General features: G+C 38.2%; 1 protein-coding gene across 1 annotated transcript in view; it reads left to right on the plus strand.

Annotated features, from left to right (window-relative positions):
• Window positions 1-13358, plus strand: part of LOC125465260 (protein crumbs homolog 1-like) — a 175965-nt gene extending 162607 nt beyond the window's left edge. Inside the window, exon 13 of the mRNA XM_059638411.1 lies at window positions 12049-13358. Coding sequence (XP_059494394.1) covers window positions 12049-12270 — 222 coding nt within the window. The 3' untranslated portion in view covers window positions 12271-13358. The remainder of the gene's footprint in view (window positions 1-12048) is intronic.
• Window positions 13359-17755: the final 4397 nt, after the last annotated feature.

Consider the following 17755-nt stretch of genomic DNA (forward strand, 5'->3'; position numbering starts at 1 on the left):
TTCCTCTATGTATTCATCCTTGTGCTTCCTGAAAGCTGCTATTGTGTCTGCTTCCACCACCACCTCTGGCAGCACATTCCATGCACTCTCACCACGCTTTGTGTGAAAAGCCTGACTCGCACATCTCTTTTAAACTTCTCCCTCGCACTTTGAACCTCTGTCCCCGAGTAATTGAACCCTCCACCCTGCGAAATAAACCTCATGCTCTCCACTCTATCCATGCCATTTATAATCATACCTGGCAACATCCTTTTCTACACACTCTCCAAAACATCCACATCCTTCTCGTAATGTGGTGACCAGAACTGTACATAATATTCCAAATGTGCCCTAACTAACATTCTATAAAGCTGCAGCATAACTTGCCCATCCTTATACTCAATACCCCTTCCGATGAAGACAAGCATGCCACAAGCCATTTTTACTACCTTATCTATCTGCACTGACACCTTCAGTGATCTGTGGACCTGCTCACCCTGATACCTCTGCATATCAATACTCCTAAGGGTTCTGCCATTCACTGTATAATTTCCACCTGTACTTGACCTTCCAAAATGCATTACCTCACATTTGTTCACGTTAAATTCCATCTACCATTTCTCTGCCCAAGCCTCCAACTGATCTGTATCCTGCTGAATCCTCTGACAATTCTCTTCACAATCAGCAACACCACCGATCTTTGTATCATCACAAACTTACTAATTAAACCAGCTACATTTTCCTCCAAATAATTTATGTAGACCACAAACAGCAGAGGTCCTAGCATTGATTCCTGTGGAACACCACTAGTTACAACCCTCCATTCCAAAAAGCATCCTTCCACCACTACCCTCTGTTTCCTCTGTCTAAGCCAGTTCTGTATCCATCTTGCCAGATCACCCTCGATACTACCTAACCAATCTAATCATGAATGTTAACACATTTTGACAACCATCAAACCTGCAAATGAATTATACAATCTCATAACTTTGAAGAGCTATCTGCTGTCTGTCTGTATTCAAAATCTCCTACATTTAATGTGCAATCCCTTAATCATGACCTAACTGCAACTAAGCTGATCATTCTCAACTGCGGTAGATATTTTCTAATTGTCCTGTTCAGGAATGTTATTACGTATGTCGAGAGAAGGTGGGCTAAAACCCAGGCCTCCTGGTTCAGAACTGGGGACACTGCCACTGCACCACAAGAGTGCTTACCTCAACTTCGTTAATGTAGGTCCATCTATTGGAAGCTCCTATACTGGTTTGTGCTGTTATGCTGTTGATTGCTATATCTTCTGTTTCCAATACTCAGAAATTTAGGGGTGAATGACAGTCATTAATTATTCTATATCTTTCCAAGATTGATTTCTGTCATAGTAATGGATAACTTTGTTAACAAATGGCAATTTTCTAATGGTTCCATCTGATTCGTTTACTAGTGGAGTGACAATATTTTCAAAGCTGCAGTATCCCATAGTTAGCATTTATCCTGAAGTGTAAGAGGAAGGTGATGATAAGTGAAGGACCAATCACCTTGATTTCAAGTAGTAATCTTAAGATTCTGGCCAGCTTTACATGAAATGAGATGGTTGAGAATTCAAACTAGTAGCAGTAAATTAGGAATTCACAACTAGTTAAAGGATGGAGCCTCAGTATATTGTCAATACACAGATCATTAGCATTGATGCTGCATCTATTCCCTGTTATTAAAGTTGGCATAGGTTGAGTTTGAATCATAACATATGGACCTTGCGTCCTTCCTGAGTGAGTCTTGGAACTCTGGAACAGAATATGGCATACCCTATTTTATTTAGTTAAACACTAGTGCTAAGGAGAAGAACTTGAAATCAAATCTAAGCTACAAAAGTGGTTAACATTTATAGCAAATATTTGCCCATGATTAACCAACTAGGGTTCATGGGCTGGTGATATTCAACAGAACTTGAACACAATAATTTCGCCAACAAGAAAACTTAACTTAATCTTTAACAATCTAACTAGTTCAATGTTTCTCTGAATTTTAACATGAACAGTTTTTATGAATCCATGAGCAAAACCAACTCTATGAGCATCCGTAACAAAATTTATTGCCATTTCTAACAAAATCAAAGTGTCACCTTGCCTTCAGGGTTTCCTTTCAGCGATATAGCCACAAACTAACCAGCTTGAAGAAGAATGTGCATGACGACAAGCTGCATCAATCACTTTTCTTTGATTACAGTTTATGTATAAGAAAAGTTTGAACTCTCTTGATGGCTCATAGCTAACTGCATGTAAATTCCATTTTGTAAATAGACAATATGCTGCATTATTTTATAGATCTGCAGGGAACTGTTAATACTTTTATTCCATGTGTTAGTGCATGTGGGTTGATTGTTTACATCACATGGGAATGCTTGAATCTGCTATCTTTTAAACGGTTCCTTGCCTCATCCACCTGTTTCACAGGCTGGACTCACACAGTTGCCAGTGTCTTCTTGGAATTATCTAGAACACGCTGTGTTCTTTTGGGCGGCAGTAGATGAAAGAATGTGGGTTACCATGTAGCGTGCTGTTGTGTGCCATCAAGTGAATGTTATCAGAATGTCTTGTCTGACACCGAGCATGACTTTGTGACCTTGACTTTCCTACTTCTCATTTGCTTTTGCTTCTCCTCACCTCATAACTGTTAGTAATGTGAAATGGAAAATTATTTCTTGGTGTTGGCAAATGTTTAAAGCATAAAGTGATGTGTCTTAATCATTTGTCTTTGTATCTTCTTGTCTGTCATATAGTTTTCTTTCCCAAATATGTCATTGGGTGTATGTTTTTAAGTACTTGGGAGGGGAAGTCTCCTAATCATCCTTTCCTCCAATTGATTTAGCGCCTCCAAAAAGACTAATTGTCTCCAGTTCAGGATTCCAACACCAGCTCCTTGAAATGCAGTTTTTTAAAATTCATTTCTGGGAATGTGGGCATCACAGGCTGGGCCAGCATTTATTGCCCATCCCTATTTGCCCAGAGAAGATGGTGGCGAGCTACCTTCTTGATCTGCTTCTGTCCATTTGAAGTAGATAGATCCAAAATGCCATTAGGAAGAGAAATTACAGGATTTTGTCCCAATGACACTGAAAGAGTAGTGATATATTTCCAAGCCCGGGTGGTGAATAGCTCAAATGGGAATTTGCATGTAGTGGTGCTCCCATTATCTGCTGCCCTTGTCCTTGTAAGTGGTAGAGATTGTATGGTTGATCAACTTTTGTTCAATGGTAGTTTACTTTGTGAGAGGGTCTAGTTTATTTCTTTAATCTGGGCTGCCAGTATGGAACTCCATGCTCATTGATTCATTAATAAATTGAGGAGGAATAAACTGCCAGTAATATCTAGCTCTCATACATTGGCTCTCCTTTTAACACGTGAGCTGATTCCTTCTTTAACAAGCAGCACATTTCACTGATATAACTCTTACTAGGCCTTTGCTCTAAGATTGTTCTAATCATTTTTGCCTACCAACATTTGTTGAATGGCACATTGTGCACTGCATTGGAATAAACCATTTGTGTTTTATGCTGGCTGTGCTCCACAAGTTTCAATGTGCTTTTTCTGTTTTCAGTGCAATGATCTTTACGAGGATCTGTTTTCAGAATGCATAGGAAGACTTGGATCGTGCTTATACCAGTGGCACTTTAGATAATTATCCAACCCAGTGACACATACACATGGTACTTCCTGCTGGGATATTTATCTGAATGAGTATTGGTCCAGGTTTACAAACAGATGTGACTGACAGTTATTTCTGTTAAGGATGGCATTAATCTTCTGTCACTGATGGGATTGTGGCATTAATTGGTAATCTTAGAGACACATGGCTGTGTGTTTTATCACGCTGCTTCTGTGTCTACAATTAGCATAAAGATTAAGATATAGTGAAGGAGCTTATTATTCATGCAGCTTCATTATGTTAACAGCTTGTTACTCATCAGAAACATTAAAAGGATGACATAAAGTATCATAGAAGTTGCAAACACTTCTTGGATGTTTACATTATGATTGTAAGTGCAGCAATTAGAACAGCTCATGAATAATAGACTGCAATTAGTTTATCTTCCTGCCATTTGCTTCTCACCTTAGTCTGGACCTACCAGATTTCTTAAAGAATCAATCAGTAAGTCCAAATACAGAGTGAAATTTAAGCATAGTTCACTGCTGATAAGTGGTAAATTGAATTAAAATCAGGAATTATTTGCCCAATTGTGTCATCTTGATTTATCTAATCTTCATTCAAAGTTGATGTTACCCTGCGCGAGAGCTTTGACCTTTCAGTTTGGTTTCTTAGCTAAAAAGAATGGGTTATTCCTGTTTCATACCACCACAGAGATATGTATTTATTTTGTTTATATCTGGTGTATTTAAAGATTTTTTTTAACTCAGCACATCCAAAGCCAAAAATACACGGGGATGAAGGAACAGTTTCATTTAAGTGTTGCTGGCTTTATGTCATTTTTGTGCAAATATATACATTGACACTCTTGCCTTATATAAGATTATGCGTCCCTTCTCTGAAACTGCAGTGTGGAAGGTCTATGTTGCAGAATGGAACATTTTTCCAGATCAGTGTCAATGTATCAAACCTTGTTATTTGTGTGAGAGAGCAGCATAGGTTTCCTACGGTTAACAAAAGAAAAGTCAATATCCCACCTGTTATTTGCTACAAGGTACAGCGTGATCAGCCCCAACAAGTCAATGGTAGGGAACAAGAATGGTGTCAGGAACTGGCCTCATGAGTATTCAGGTCCACGAATACTGTGGAGTGAGTGTAATTACTTTCAGGTCATGTATAGCACAAAATACTTCTGGGAAAGTGATTTGTCACTGGTCTACTTACCCCACCAAAACTGGCCCTTCTTCAATTAAAAATAAATTCTCAAAATTACTCCTCATCCATAAACAACATGAGCTGGCATTATTATGAACAATATTCCCAAAACATTCTCCACCTGATATGTGATCCATTTCATTTCATAGAATCAGGTCTGGAAACACTGCCTCATCATTGGACCAGAAACACACTGTTTTAAGAAAATTCCCAACACCACAATTAGAAAACCGTTCCCCTTCTCAACCCCAGTTTTTATTATTAGTCTGCTTTTCTGCAAACCCATTTTGGTTAAACTGCAATTTCCTTGGGAAAGACCAAAGACAATAGCTTTGGATCCAATTGTCAGCGCTGTCTCCCTTCACACTGACTGTCACAGCTTGTGGTTGACTGCTTGAAACCTCCATAACCTATTTGCTCCCGAATGGAGCTTCTGACCTCATATCCTCTGTAGCTCACAGACTCCCAGCTTTGTAAATTTAACTCATCTCCACCCCTGCCTCAGCACATTTAATTCTGAAACCATCATCACTGCCATTTTCACTCCAGACTTGATTATTTCAAAGCTCTTTTGGACAGCTTGTCATCCTTTATAAATTTCATCTCATCCAAATCTTTGCTGATAGGGTGGATGAGCAAACTGGCCATTGCACCATGGCGCACGGAGCCAGTCAAGAGTGGGGAGGAAGAAGAAATGTAGTTGTTATCTGAATATTATAGTCAGCGGGATAGATATTGTTCTCTCTGGCCAGGATGAAGAGTTCCGAAGGCTGTGTTGCCTGCCTGGTGCATGGGTTCAGGATCTCATCTGGGCTACAGAGGAACTTGGAGTGGGAGGGGAAAGATCCAATTGTCCCGGTCCTCATAGGTACCAATGATGTTGTTAGAAAGAAGTTCTGCTGAGGAATAAGAAGAACTGTGGGCTAAATTAGAAGCAGAACCAAAAAGGTTATAATCTGCAATTACTACCTAAGCCATGAGCTAATTGGCACAGGGTCAACAAGATTAAAAAGGGGAAATGTGTGGCTGAAATAGGTTTGAATTCATGGGACGTTGGCATCAGTACTGGGGAAGGAGGGAGCTGTTCCAATGAGAATGGGTTCCATCTGAAACATGCTGGGTCTGGAGTTCTGATGCATAACAATGGCTGTAGATAGAGCTTTAAACTAAATTGTCAGGTGAGTGGGTTCAGCTGCATAGAAAATCATGGAAAATGTTCATGGGAGGGGCAGGACTCAGCAGAGGTTTTTAAATGTCTCCAGGACAAGTAATGGAAAAGCTCAGGAATCTAATGTCAGCCACAGCAGATAAGGGGACAATTCTGAGAAGGGTGCAGTCAAACACCACTGAGGTGTTGTGAATAAAAGCACCAGGTGCATGAAATAGGATAAATGAGCTTATAACTCAGATTGAAATTGTTAGGCGCAGTGCAGTGGGTATCACAGAGACATGGACACAAGGGAATCAGGGTTGGGAACTAAATATCCGAGGATACTTGTCCTATCAAAAGCACAGGGTCATGAGTAGAGAGGCGGGGTTGCCTTGTTAGTCAGAAATGAAGTCAAATTGATTGCAAAAAGTGAAATAGAGTTGGAAAGCATAGAATCTGTGTGGGTAGAGTTGAGAAACTGTAAAGGAAATGAGACCCTGATGGGAGTTCTGTACAGACCTCCTAGCAGTAGTTAGGTTGTGGGGCAGAAAATTAATCAGGAAAGAAAAGGCACATAAGAAAGGCACCATTACAATGGTCATGAGGCTTTTAATATGCAAGTGGATTGGGAAAATCAGGGTGGTAGCAGATCCCAAGAAAAGGAATTTGTGGAATGTTGACAAGATAGTTCTTTGGAATTAATTCTTTGTGGTCGAGCTGACTAGGGAATAGGAATTCTGGATTTGATGATGTGCGATGAAGCAGACATGAGCAGGGAGCTTAAGGTGGAGGAACCCATAGGAGACATTGACCATAATATGATCAAATTTAGCCTGCAGTTTGAGACACACAAGCTGGAATGAGTAACAGTATTACAGTTGAGTAAAGGTAACTAAAAGACACGAGGGAGAAGCCAGCCAGAGTTGATTGGAATGGAAGCCTAGCAGGGAAAATGGAGTAGCAGCAATGGCAGGAGTTGCTGCAATAATTCGGGAGACGCAGCACAACTTCATTCCAAGGAAGATGAAACATATTTAGTGGGTAACCTTGGCTAATGAGAGAAGTCAGCGACAGCATAAAAGCAAAAGAAGCAGCATGCAATGTGGTGAAGATTAGTGGGAAGCCTTTAAAAAACAGCAGAGGACAATTTTTAAAAAAGTGAGGAGAAAATGAGATATGAAAGTAGGCCATCTAGTAATATTAAAGAAGATTGCAAGAGTTCCTTTTAGAGAAAATATAAGAGAGGCATGGTGGGCAATAGATTGCCGGAGAAGTAGTAATGGAGAGAAAGGAAATGGCAGAGGTACTGAGTAAGTATTTTGCATCAGTCTTCATGGTGGAAGATATCAGCAGCACACTGGAACTTCAAGAGAGTCAGTGGGTAGTGTGAGATGGCCATTACTAAGGAGAAGGTGATGGGGAAGCTGAAAGGCCGGAAGGAAAATAAATCTCACGGACCAGATGACTACACTGTGGTGTTCGCAAGGAGATTTCTGAGGACATTGTTGAAACATTGGTGGTGATCTTTCAGGATTCATTGGAATTAGGAAGGGTTTCAGAGGACTGGGAAATGGACACTTCTGTTCAAGAATGGAGGGAGGCAGAAGACAGGAAACTATAGGTTGGTTAGCCTGACCTTGATCATAAGATTTAAGAGTCCATTATTAAAAAAATAAGACTACAAAGTAATTAGAAATACATGGTATAATAAGGCTGAGTCGGCATGCTACACCAAGGAGAGGTTATGCTTGACAAATCTATGAGAATTATTTGAAGTGATAATGAGAGAGTTAGACAAAGCAGAGCCAGTAGATATGATCTGTTTGGATGTCTCAAAGGCCTTTGTCAAGGTGCCACACAGAAAGCTGCTAAACAGATAAGAGTGCATGGGGTTAGGCATAATGTACTGGCATGAATAGAGACTTAGCTAACCAGCAGGAGGCAGAGAGTAGGGGCAAAAGGATCTTTTTTCTGTTCAGTAGTCAAAAATCTATCTTCTCTGCTCTGCAAACAAGGGACCATTTGAAATAGCAACTTGTTTGTGTAATGCATCTGCAGGTGATGTTTCATCTCCAACACAAAATCAGTTAGGAGATGAAGTAGTTTTGGGATGTCACTGAGATGGTTTTCTTGGCTATTTTCGTCGCCTCTGGACAGAATATAATTTTGGTTCAGTCCTTTTGTTTAATCCATGGGGATTTCAAGAAACATGACTGACTTATGAGGTTAGGGGATGCCTGTGGACATTTTAAGTTAACACTTCTGGCTCCTTTTTTAAGACAGTTTTAAGCCACCAAAATCGCAGGTACTGAATCGTACAATGGAGTTCAAGATTCACTAGTCCACATTTTACATCATTGTGACACATTTTAGGAAAAATATGAGGATCTTTGAGATGGCAAAGAATAAATTACCGGAATGGTTCCAGGGATGAGGAATCTTAGCTACCAGTTTCGTTTGGATAAGATGGGTTTGTTCTCCTTGAAGACCGTGGAGAGATCTGTCAGAGACGTACGAAATTATAACAGGTTTAGATAGGGTGGCTAACAGAATTCCCATTTGTTGATGCCACACGATTTGTCATAGTACAATATCCAAACCTAATTAGAACGTAAAATAAATGTTATTTCATACAGATGAGTAGAAATTAAAAATCACTTATTTGAAATAAGAATAAATTATTGAAGGCCATTGTTATAATTTCCAGTATTAATATAAAATGGGTAGAAAATACACTGTGAGCATAATGGGCCAAATGGCATCCTTCTATACCATAACTATTCCACGGTTGTTTTGTGCTGCCAACAGTCGGCTCAAAATTAACATTAAGCTTAAATTCCTAAGGTAAAATAATAAATATCTTTTCTCCAGAAATTCAAAAGATGGATTAGTACTGGAATGGTATTGCATTTTGTTTTGGCAAAATTATGACACTATTGTGGCTGCAGTACATGCTTTGAACCACTCACAGCCGATTGGCCCAAATGTACTGATTTGTTAACATTGTAAAGAGAGTGCTATTTCCTGGTCAGCATTAAGCAGAATAGAAATGTCAATAAATACCAAAGGCTATCTTAAGAAATCTGTTGACAACATTCAGTATGCATTAGTTTGGAGAAATTATTACCACATTGACAATTGCAGCTGTAATGAAGAGCTGGTGATTTGCTTAATTGATATTGGCTCCTTATGAAGTCCTTATTCCACTGGGGTTGGTTATTATCTCCAACCTGTTTATCAGAGTTAGGAAAATACTCTCAACTTCTTTGCAGATTCTTTTAATCAGCCTGTTCAGGGAGGCTATGACACACCTTAGGAGCAGGAAGGTCTTGAACCTAGGTCCCTGCTTCAGAGGTAGGGACATTACCATTGTGCCATAAGGATCCAAGCACATTGATTGCTTGGTCCTTTATTAAGTACTAAATAGTAACTCTGCCATTAGCAAGGTATTTATCATTTGTTCATAAATGTGATTCACTATAGTATGTACTTAAGGCTGGATTTAAGTCTTCTTCAGACAACCTACAGGGCCTCAGTCGCCCTGTTGTGTGGATTTTAAGGGGACTGGCAGAAGGCCAAATGGGACATTATCTGAAGAAAATTGAATACTATTAACCTTAAAATCCATAAGACAGTAAGTATTCCATCCAAAGTTCTACCTCTTGGATATTTTTTAAATGATCGTTAAATTACCTCCAGGCAAGAAAACAAAGGTGGACTGCCATCTCAGCTGTCTAATCACTGTCCAATGATTTAAGGTCAGATTTTGTCTCTGCACTGGTTAACATATTTGTATTATGTTCCTGTCTACAATCATTTAACAAAGTTTATTTGTATGAACTTGTATACTCCATGAGCTGCCTCAGAGTCATAGAGGTCTGAAAAAGGCCTTTTGTTTTCATGAACTGCTGCACTCCACAGAGGTTTTGTACACCCACGGTGGCATGTGGACAATGCTTTCCAGCCTCCCTAAGCTGCCCATTATCACCAAGGCCGGCCTTTAACCAAATGTGTTCACTCCATGTGACATCATGAATCCACTGATTACACCTGAATCATCAAAGGCTATGTGCCCTGGCATCATCAAAGCTATGAAGACCTAAAGAACTGCTCTCCAGAATTAGCCAATCCCTGAGCAGAAGCAGAAATTTTAGGTCCTAGGGTCCAAAGCTAACCTCATCACCAACCTGGCACAGCAGGTCCCCTAGAGCCCCAGGCCCAGTTATCGGACCACAATACGTGATCCTATCCCAGCCCCCGGCTCCAAGTCAGACTCATCCAGTACAGTGGCAACACTGGCATCTATCTGAAAATGTTGGACATTGCCCCATTTATGTCTTGTTTACAAAATGGACAAAAATCCAACTCTACTAATTACTGCACTATTGATCTATTCCCAGTTATCAGCACTGATGCAAGGAGTTATCAGCAGCATGTTTTATCAAGAAACGCTTACTTACCAATAAACCCAGTTATTGCAACATGAACTTGAAAATGAGGTGGAAATGAGGTGGAAATGCATGCCCTTGCTCAAGGGCAAGTTTGGCACCAAGGAACTTTAGTAAAACTGAAATGAATGGGGAGCAGGAATGAGACTCCTCCACAAAATTAAACTTTGGTCCAGAACATAAGTAAATAATGTGAGTGATTAGTTCTTGCTTTTCCATATCCATAACAAACTACATTCAGGGCCGAGCAGAAAGAGAAATGTCGGTCATGGTCATGATCAAAATCTGTGAAAAAGCTCCACCAAATTTAAAAGTTTATTTCATTGTATTAACATGTAATTCTGTTAGTTGTGCATTTTATTTAATATGCCTTTATCTAATTACTTAGTTGAAGAAAGACACTGACTGTTTGCAAAGAACAGTTCGAACCCTCATCAAACATGTACTTCTGAGGGACCTGAAAGAGCTTCACTGCCAGACTCATCAAATATGCTGCTTGTTGTGAGCTGTAATTAAAAAAATAGTGGTTAGAAAAATTGAATGAAAGCAATTAACATCTCCACACATTGGATTTGACACAAATCCATTGTTGACAATAATGCAAATTGTCCTGTTTTGACTTAAACAGTTATATAAACTGTTGTGTAAACAAGAAATAAAAAGGCAAATATTGCAGAGAGTTAAATTTCTAATTGGAAACTTCGTTGGAGTTTAAATTAAAAAGAAAATGTGCTTTCTAATTCAGGGGTTGTAAGTTACTCTATCAGGAAAACAAAATGCTCTTGACAGAGAAATCCATGCATAATGGCGAGAACAAGGGACAGAATAGACACAAAGCAATAGATTTTACCCTTTAATAGTAAAAGTATTTGTAGTGCATTGCAATGATTAGCACTAATTTCTGTATTCTGAGAGACTTATAAGGTACTGATGTGGTAATTTAAGTAATAGATCTACACGTATCTGTTGAATAAAATAGAGCATTGTAAGAGGCACTGTGAAAAGTAAATGTAATAATCAGTGTAAAAAGATAAATAAAGCAGTGAAGTCACCAAGAACAACAATTTTATCAGAACTGCTCCGACGTGAGTTTATATAGGCTGATCTGTGTGGAACTTTAATTATTCACGTTAAACAAAGCACACTAGAATTTACAAATACCCACGGTCTGAATTAATGCCAAAAGTTCTCCTTGTGTTGCAGATGATAAACCCACCTTATCAATTACCTCAATCCTGTGTAAACCACTGAAAGTGAGATTTTTTGCTGTTTGTGAGTAGATTATACAGGTAAGTATTGTAATGGGTCACATTTCTATGAACAGATCTCACAAGTGCCACTGGTGTGGGTCAATGTTTGAGGTAATCCAAGCCACATTATTAATTTGGTATCTGCACACTGTTTGCTGTTTGATTCACAATTCCAAGCATAATTTCTCTGTCTGTTTGCTTCCTTCTCCTGTGCTTTGCCTGTTGCATGTCTGTTTTTGGTATCTGAATCAAGTACCTTTCATTTTAGTCAGTTCCGATAGTGATGCAGAGGGTACTGTGAACATGCATTTAACAGAATCTGCAGCAGTGTGCAGCCACTTATTGTTTCCTATTATCTTTACAGAGAGGGAAAAAGGCCGATGCTGTTCCACTGCTGGCAATAGCTGTGCCGGTGGTGTGTGGAAGTGTGCTACTGATTGTAATATCTCTTATTTTTGTGGTTCTTACTGCACGTAAAAAACGTCAGACAGAAGGGACGTATAATCCAAGCCAACAAGAAGTGGCAGGGGCTCGATTGGAGATGGATAGTGTCCTTAAAGTGCCACCTGAAGAGCGCTTGATATGATTACTCAAATGAATGTTTAGAGAAACAGATACTTCTGTTTTGAAAAGACTTCCTACCTGATGGGACAGGTAGCATTTCTGCTGTGATATGCCTCCTGAATACTACTGATTTCTGATACAACAAGCAAATTCTCTCATTCCAAGCATCTGCTTCATCAAGAAAGTGATCACCAATTAATCTTGGCTGTGCAATTTTCTCATGGTAAATCCAGCTGGTGACCCCCCCCCCGCCAAACCCAATGGGAAAATTCGCCCTCAGTATGCTGCTTCTTGCAATGCCACATGGATGAAATAACTTATCACAGTATCTACAGAAGTCAACCATGACAGATTCAAGCATTTCCATTTACGTAATGATGCAGCATCACATCAGCTAAGATCACTTCAGTCTCAGAAGTAGATTTAACTGGTTATTCTAATCCTCCGTCAGCATCTTGTGTTGACTGAAAAGCATTTAAATGAGCTCTTGTTCTCCGACATGAAATTATGATGGAAAGCTGTTCTCATATAACTAACTGTGAACTAATTTTCAGTATTAACTAGTTCCTTAAAAGCAGATACAATGCCAGCTGGCCTTGAAAATGAAGTTACATTTAAAAAAAGTTAGCTGCATGTAAATGGTAGAGGTTTTTCTTTTCTTGAGTCTATATTTACTGGGAAAGGGTTCCACATTAAGTGATGGTACCTGTTATACAAAATTAATCTTCTCTGGAACTTATATCATTGTCTAATGTTTTCCATGTCTAATTAAAGACATGTTGATCATGATCAAGTTTGTGCACAGCTTAGAAGTACGTATTGTTTGTTGCATCAACAGTTCTCATTGGTATACTGTTCCTGCCCATTTTATTGGCAAACTGCTGTTGTGTGAAAAGTCTCCTCGTAAAGTTAGGATGAAAGTTTGTTACTTATGGTCAGATGTGAGATGTTGGACAAGATCAATAAACAGTGTAATTTTCTCACTTCCATTTTACTCATCGGTGATGTTCTACAACAGAAAGGAAATTACGTTCCATTATCGGTGGTTCTGTGGCTACAGCTGGAGGACTTGTTATCTGCATCATAGCTGTTATAGTTCTGGTGCTCACTATGAAAAAGAAGAGGACAACCCAGGGAACCTATAGTCCCAGTCAGCAGGAAAAGTATGGAGCAAGAGTGGAGATGTGGAACACAATGAAGCCTCCACCAACAGAAAGGCTTATTTGATGTTCATTAGTAAACTGAAGCTTATTTATTGAGATGAAACTGAAGACAACAAATGGGTTTCAATTGGTAAAAAGTAATCCATTAGTTCAATCTAGCTATAACTATTCTGTGACACCATGTATGGCTCAGTTAGGAAGAACTAAGGTGATAGTATGTGGAAATAGGTTAATATTAGAAGCACACAAGTGGTTAGACACAAATTATTTGCTGCTCACAAATGCAACACACAACTTCATATAATACTAAATACCTTAAAGGTGCATCACATAGGTTTCAAAAGCTTTTTAAATAATTGCTCACTCCACTCACGATATCTTTTGGCACATTTTGAATTATAATTACGGTGGCAGTTTGCTACTTCTAAGATTAACTAAGGGAAGGATCTGTTTTACTTTGCCTGACTAATTACTTCAAATATAGGTTTTTAGTCAAATGCTTTGCTTCCACTTTCCTTATAGGATAGTCTCCACAAATAACAGAAATGGGTTATGAAATGAAACGTATTGTCAACAGTATCTCTAAATTATATAATGAAGTGATAGGCAGCATTGTTAAAATTAGTATGATGGAACATGGAATAATTGTTTTTCCTGACCTAGAATTAATTCACACCTCATTGTTTAAAACAATGATTTCCATACTCAGATGTAAATTGTATCCATTTCAGTCAGGTCAGGTGAAAGTAGGAACCAATGTGCTGAAACTCTAACACTTTGATTTGAATCTAAAACCATGAAACAAATGCAATAGTGCATTGAACACTTCCTATTTTTAGATACTTCAAATAGAATTTGCTTTAAGCCCAGGCCAACCATTTTTGAAAAATTTAAATTAAAAATAAAGTCACTAAATCCCATTGCAGCCAGGTAAAAATTTTATTCGTTTTGTATTAAATAGTTCTGAGGTATTTAGTTTAGGGCAACTAGCTAAAACTTTCCATTCAAAGTCAATACACCTGCCTTTTCTGCCCTAGGAAGCAATAATTTTTTTGAATTAAGAGTGTAAAGCGTTTTTGTAATCAAGAAAGTTCCATTATTTATTTAATTGACAGTAAATCGATCTCTGGCAACTTTGAAGATCCTTAAACCAGAAGTGCCTTTCACAGGCTTTGCAAAGTCTCCAAATCAAGCACAACCAACTTGCAATACCTGCTCAGGTCAAAAACCTTAGGAAAGATGTATTGATCTTTAAAGGGTTTGCAGTGCTCATTTATCAGCATGTTTTGTTGGGCTGCAACAGTAAAATTACAAGGAGAGATTGCATAAAATGGATTCCCTGGAATTTAGCATGCTAAAGTGTGATCTGATCAAAGTTTTCAAGATGTAAAAAGGAAACAGAACGTGTGGATATAGAACGGCTATTTCCATTGATTGGAGATCTAGCAAAACTAGGAGGCAGAACAATTTGGGACAGATCTTTCAGGAGTAAAATTTAGAGACACTTTATTTGCAAATGGTGCTAGAATCCTCCTCCACAAGTGGGAACTGACAAGAGATGAATTGGTAATTTTAAAACTGAAATGAATCAATTTGTATTAACCAAAATAACGGGGGAATGCAGGACAAAACTGTGTCAGTGTGTCTGAGTGAAAATCTAGTATGATCTTACTATATTGCAGAATAGACCCAAGGGGTAATTCGTCTACTCACATTCCCATATTTTATTCTTCCTATATTGGAAAATAGTTCATGGAGTACATTTGTTAGATGTTTCTAAAAAAAATACTAGAAATAAAGTAGTAGAGGGGATGACCAACAAATATCCTTTCAAAGTTCTACCCCATGGAATTTGGTGATCATTTTGCCAGTAGAACTGTCATTGCTGAATGTCTGGAATGATTTATTGAACCATGTAATTAACTTTTTTTTGTGCAAGACTTCCCTCAGAATTGGTATATTGCAAAATTGCATTTATAGCTTTATGAAAAAACCCTGTTTTTGCACAATTATTCTTGAGCAACAGTTTTACACTTGCTGGTAAACTAAACACTGTTGTTTACATAAGATCTCCCATTACATCATTAATTCAGTAAATGCATTAAACTGCATGCTAATAACAAGCAGCCAAGATAGTGGTGAAGAGCTGCAGTGTTCAATTTGATTTGGAGCCATATCAATGCAAATTAAAACTAAAATTGTTTTTTCTATACATGACATAATTTGGATGTCTTCACCATAAAATGCATCTCAGTATAGAACTGCATCAATGCTACATGTTAATGAGATTTCCTGTAAAGATGATTTGTGCACATTGATTGAAATGCATTTCTACATATGGACTAGAGTGCAAGAAAATGAAAGAAGTGCAGACGAGGTAATCTATACTACTGAATATTATACATATTTCAAAATGGATGCAGTGCAATGATGTATTGTTTCATCAATAGATTGACTTTTGTTTCCCCGATGTTTTGTATATCATGTTTGTAAGCTTCAGATTACAACTATACAGGTCTACAAAATTATAAGAGGCATAGATAGGGTGAGTAGTCAGAGGTTTTCTCCCCAGGGTGGAAAGTCAACTACAAGAGGGCACAGGTTCGAGGTAGTAAATTTAAGGGAGAAGTGCAGCGAAAATATTTCACACAGAAAGTGATGGGTGCCTGGAATGCACTGCCAGTGGAGGTAGTGGAAGCAGATACAAAGCAACATCTCAGGCATATCTTGATTGATGCATGAATGGAAAGTGAATATAGGGATGGAAACCGCATATGTACAATGAGCTGCAGGTCTAAATAAAGATTAGTAATCAGGGAAGGCTTGATGGGCCAAAGGGCCATTTCCTGTGCTGCATTGTATTGCATATCGTATAACTCACACGTTATTGAAAGAACATATTATTTCTTCCAGCATTTGTTAAAAAAACACAATCGCTTTTATTACAATTTTCCCTGTGTGGCTTCTCAACCTGGAGCCCCGAAGGAGGAGGATATGGCAGGAAATGCTCTCCCTGACCCTGCGGGGAGACACTTTAGATCCAGGCCTGTGTTTTCATTTTTATTTGGATGTCTTGAGGCGTCTTATCAATTGGCCTGCATGAGACCCTATACCGTACTGGAAAAAAAAAATCAGCAAAAAACAAAATAAAGGGAACATGAAAAAGTGTATGCTAATATTAACGAAGGGAAGCGTTCAGATTAGCAATGTCTTCTGTGTATAATATACACTGCTGATGAGGGCTCATGGAGTTGCTCAGATTGCACTAGAAACATTAAACAGTGATTGCATTTGTAGATAATTTTTACTTGACACTGGATGAAAGATTTGTCGTAGACTGTGGTGCCTTTAATTTTAAGAGAGCGCACCTCAGGTATGATTTTGTCAGCTAAGAAATGTATCTTGTCCCACAATATCTTCACCATAGAACTAACGGTAAATATAAGATGCAACAAATTTATTTGCAACAAATTGAGAGCAAATCTGGATTTAATGGATGTAATAAATAAAATAAAGACAACTAATACTTCTAGACTCAGATTTTCTGATTGAAATTACTCTCTTGACATAATAAGCAATGTGATATAATAGCACAATTCCATTAACAATTTCTCAGTTGGCTAATATATAGTACTTTCATCTCTGAGAACTGAGTAATTGTATCAAGATTCTAAGCAGTCATCTAAACTACCATTGAGAGAGACGTGGAAGACCTAAAGTATATGTAGTTTTATTTTATTATTTATATATTTTTTTCAAAAAACCTTTGGGTGATTTAACTGTTGTACACTGATGTGGCCATACTCTGCAGTAGAGTCTTTACAACATTACAAAAACAGATTAGCAACAAATTCACTACATTAAACAGAAGATGCTGTCCCAATATACAAAAAGTACTGAACATGACGAATTACCAGCATTCTCAATAAAAGTTTCAAACTGGTTGTACCAAAGAGGAGGACCTAATCTTCAGCAATCATAGCACAAAAATAACTCATGATAGAGAATCTACAAAATCTTTTCGACAATGTGTGCATTAGCAAAGAAAATACCATCCACCGCATCTGATTTTAGTCTGTGTAAGTGACGTACTTAAGACTGCAGGTGGAAAGCGTTGATCTGACTAGATTCAAGGGATTTTTTGGCAAAATTATCTTTGTTTAAAGAATTTTACATTGTGCAATATCTGAATGCAAGTACATCATATAAATTGTAAAGATAATTGCGATTCACTTGAAGATGCTACTTTAGATGAGGATCTATAGAGGTACTAGTTGTAATGCAGTGCTAGATTATCTTTGACTTGCATTGGATAGAAATCAGTGGCTCAAATTCATTGTAACT

Source organism: Stegostoma tigrinum, chromosome 29 (assembly GCF_030684315.1).
Source record: "Stegostoma tigrinum isolate sSteTig4 chromosome 29, sSteTig4.hap1, whole genome shotgun sequence".
Lineage (NCBI taxonomy): Eukaryota > Metazoa > Chordata > Chondrichthyes > Orectolobiformes > Stegostomatidae > Stegostoma > Stegostoma tigrinum.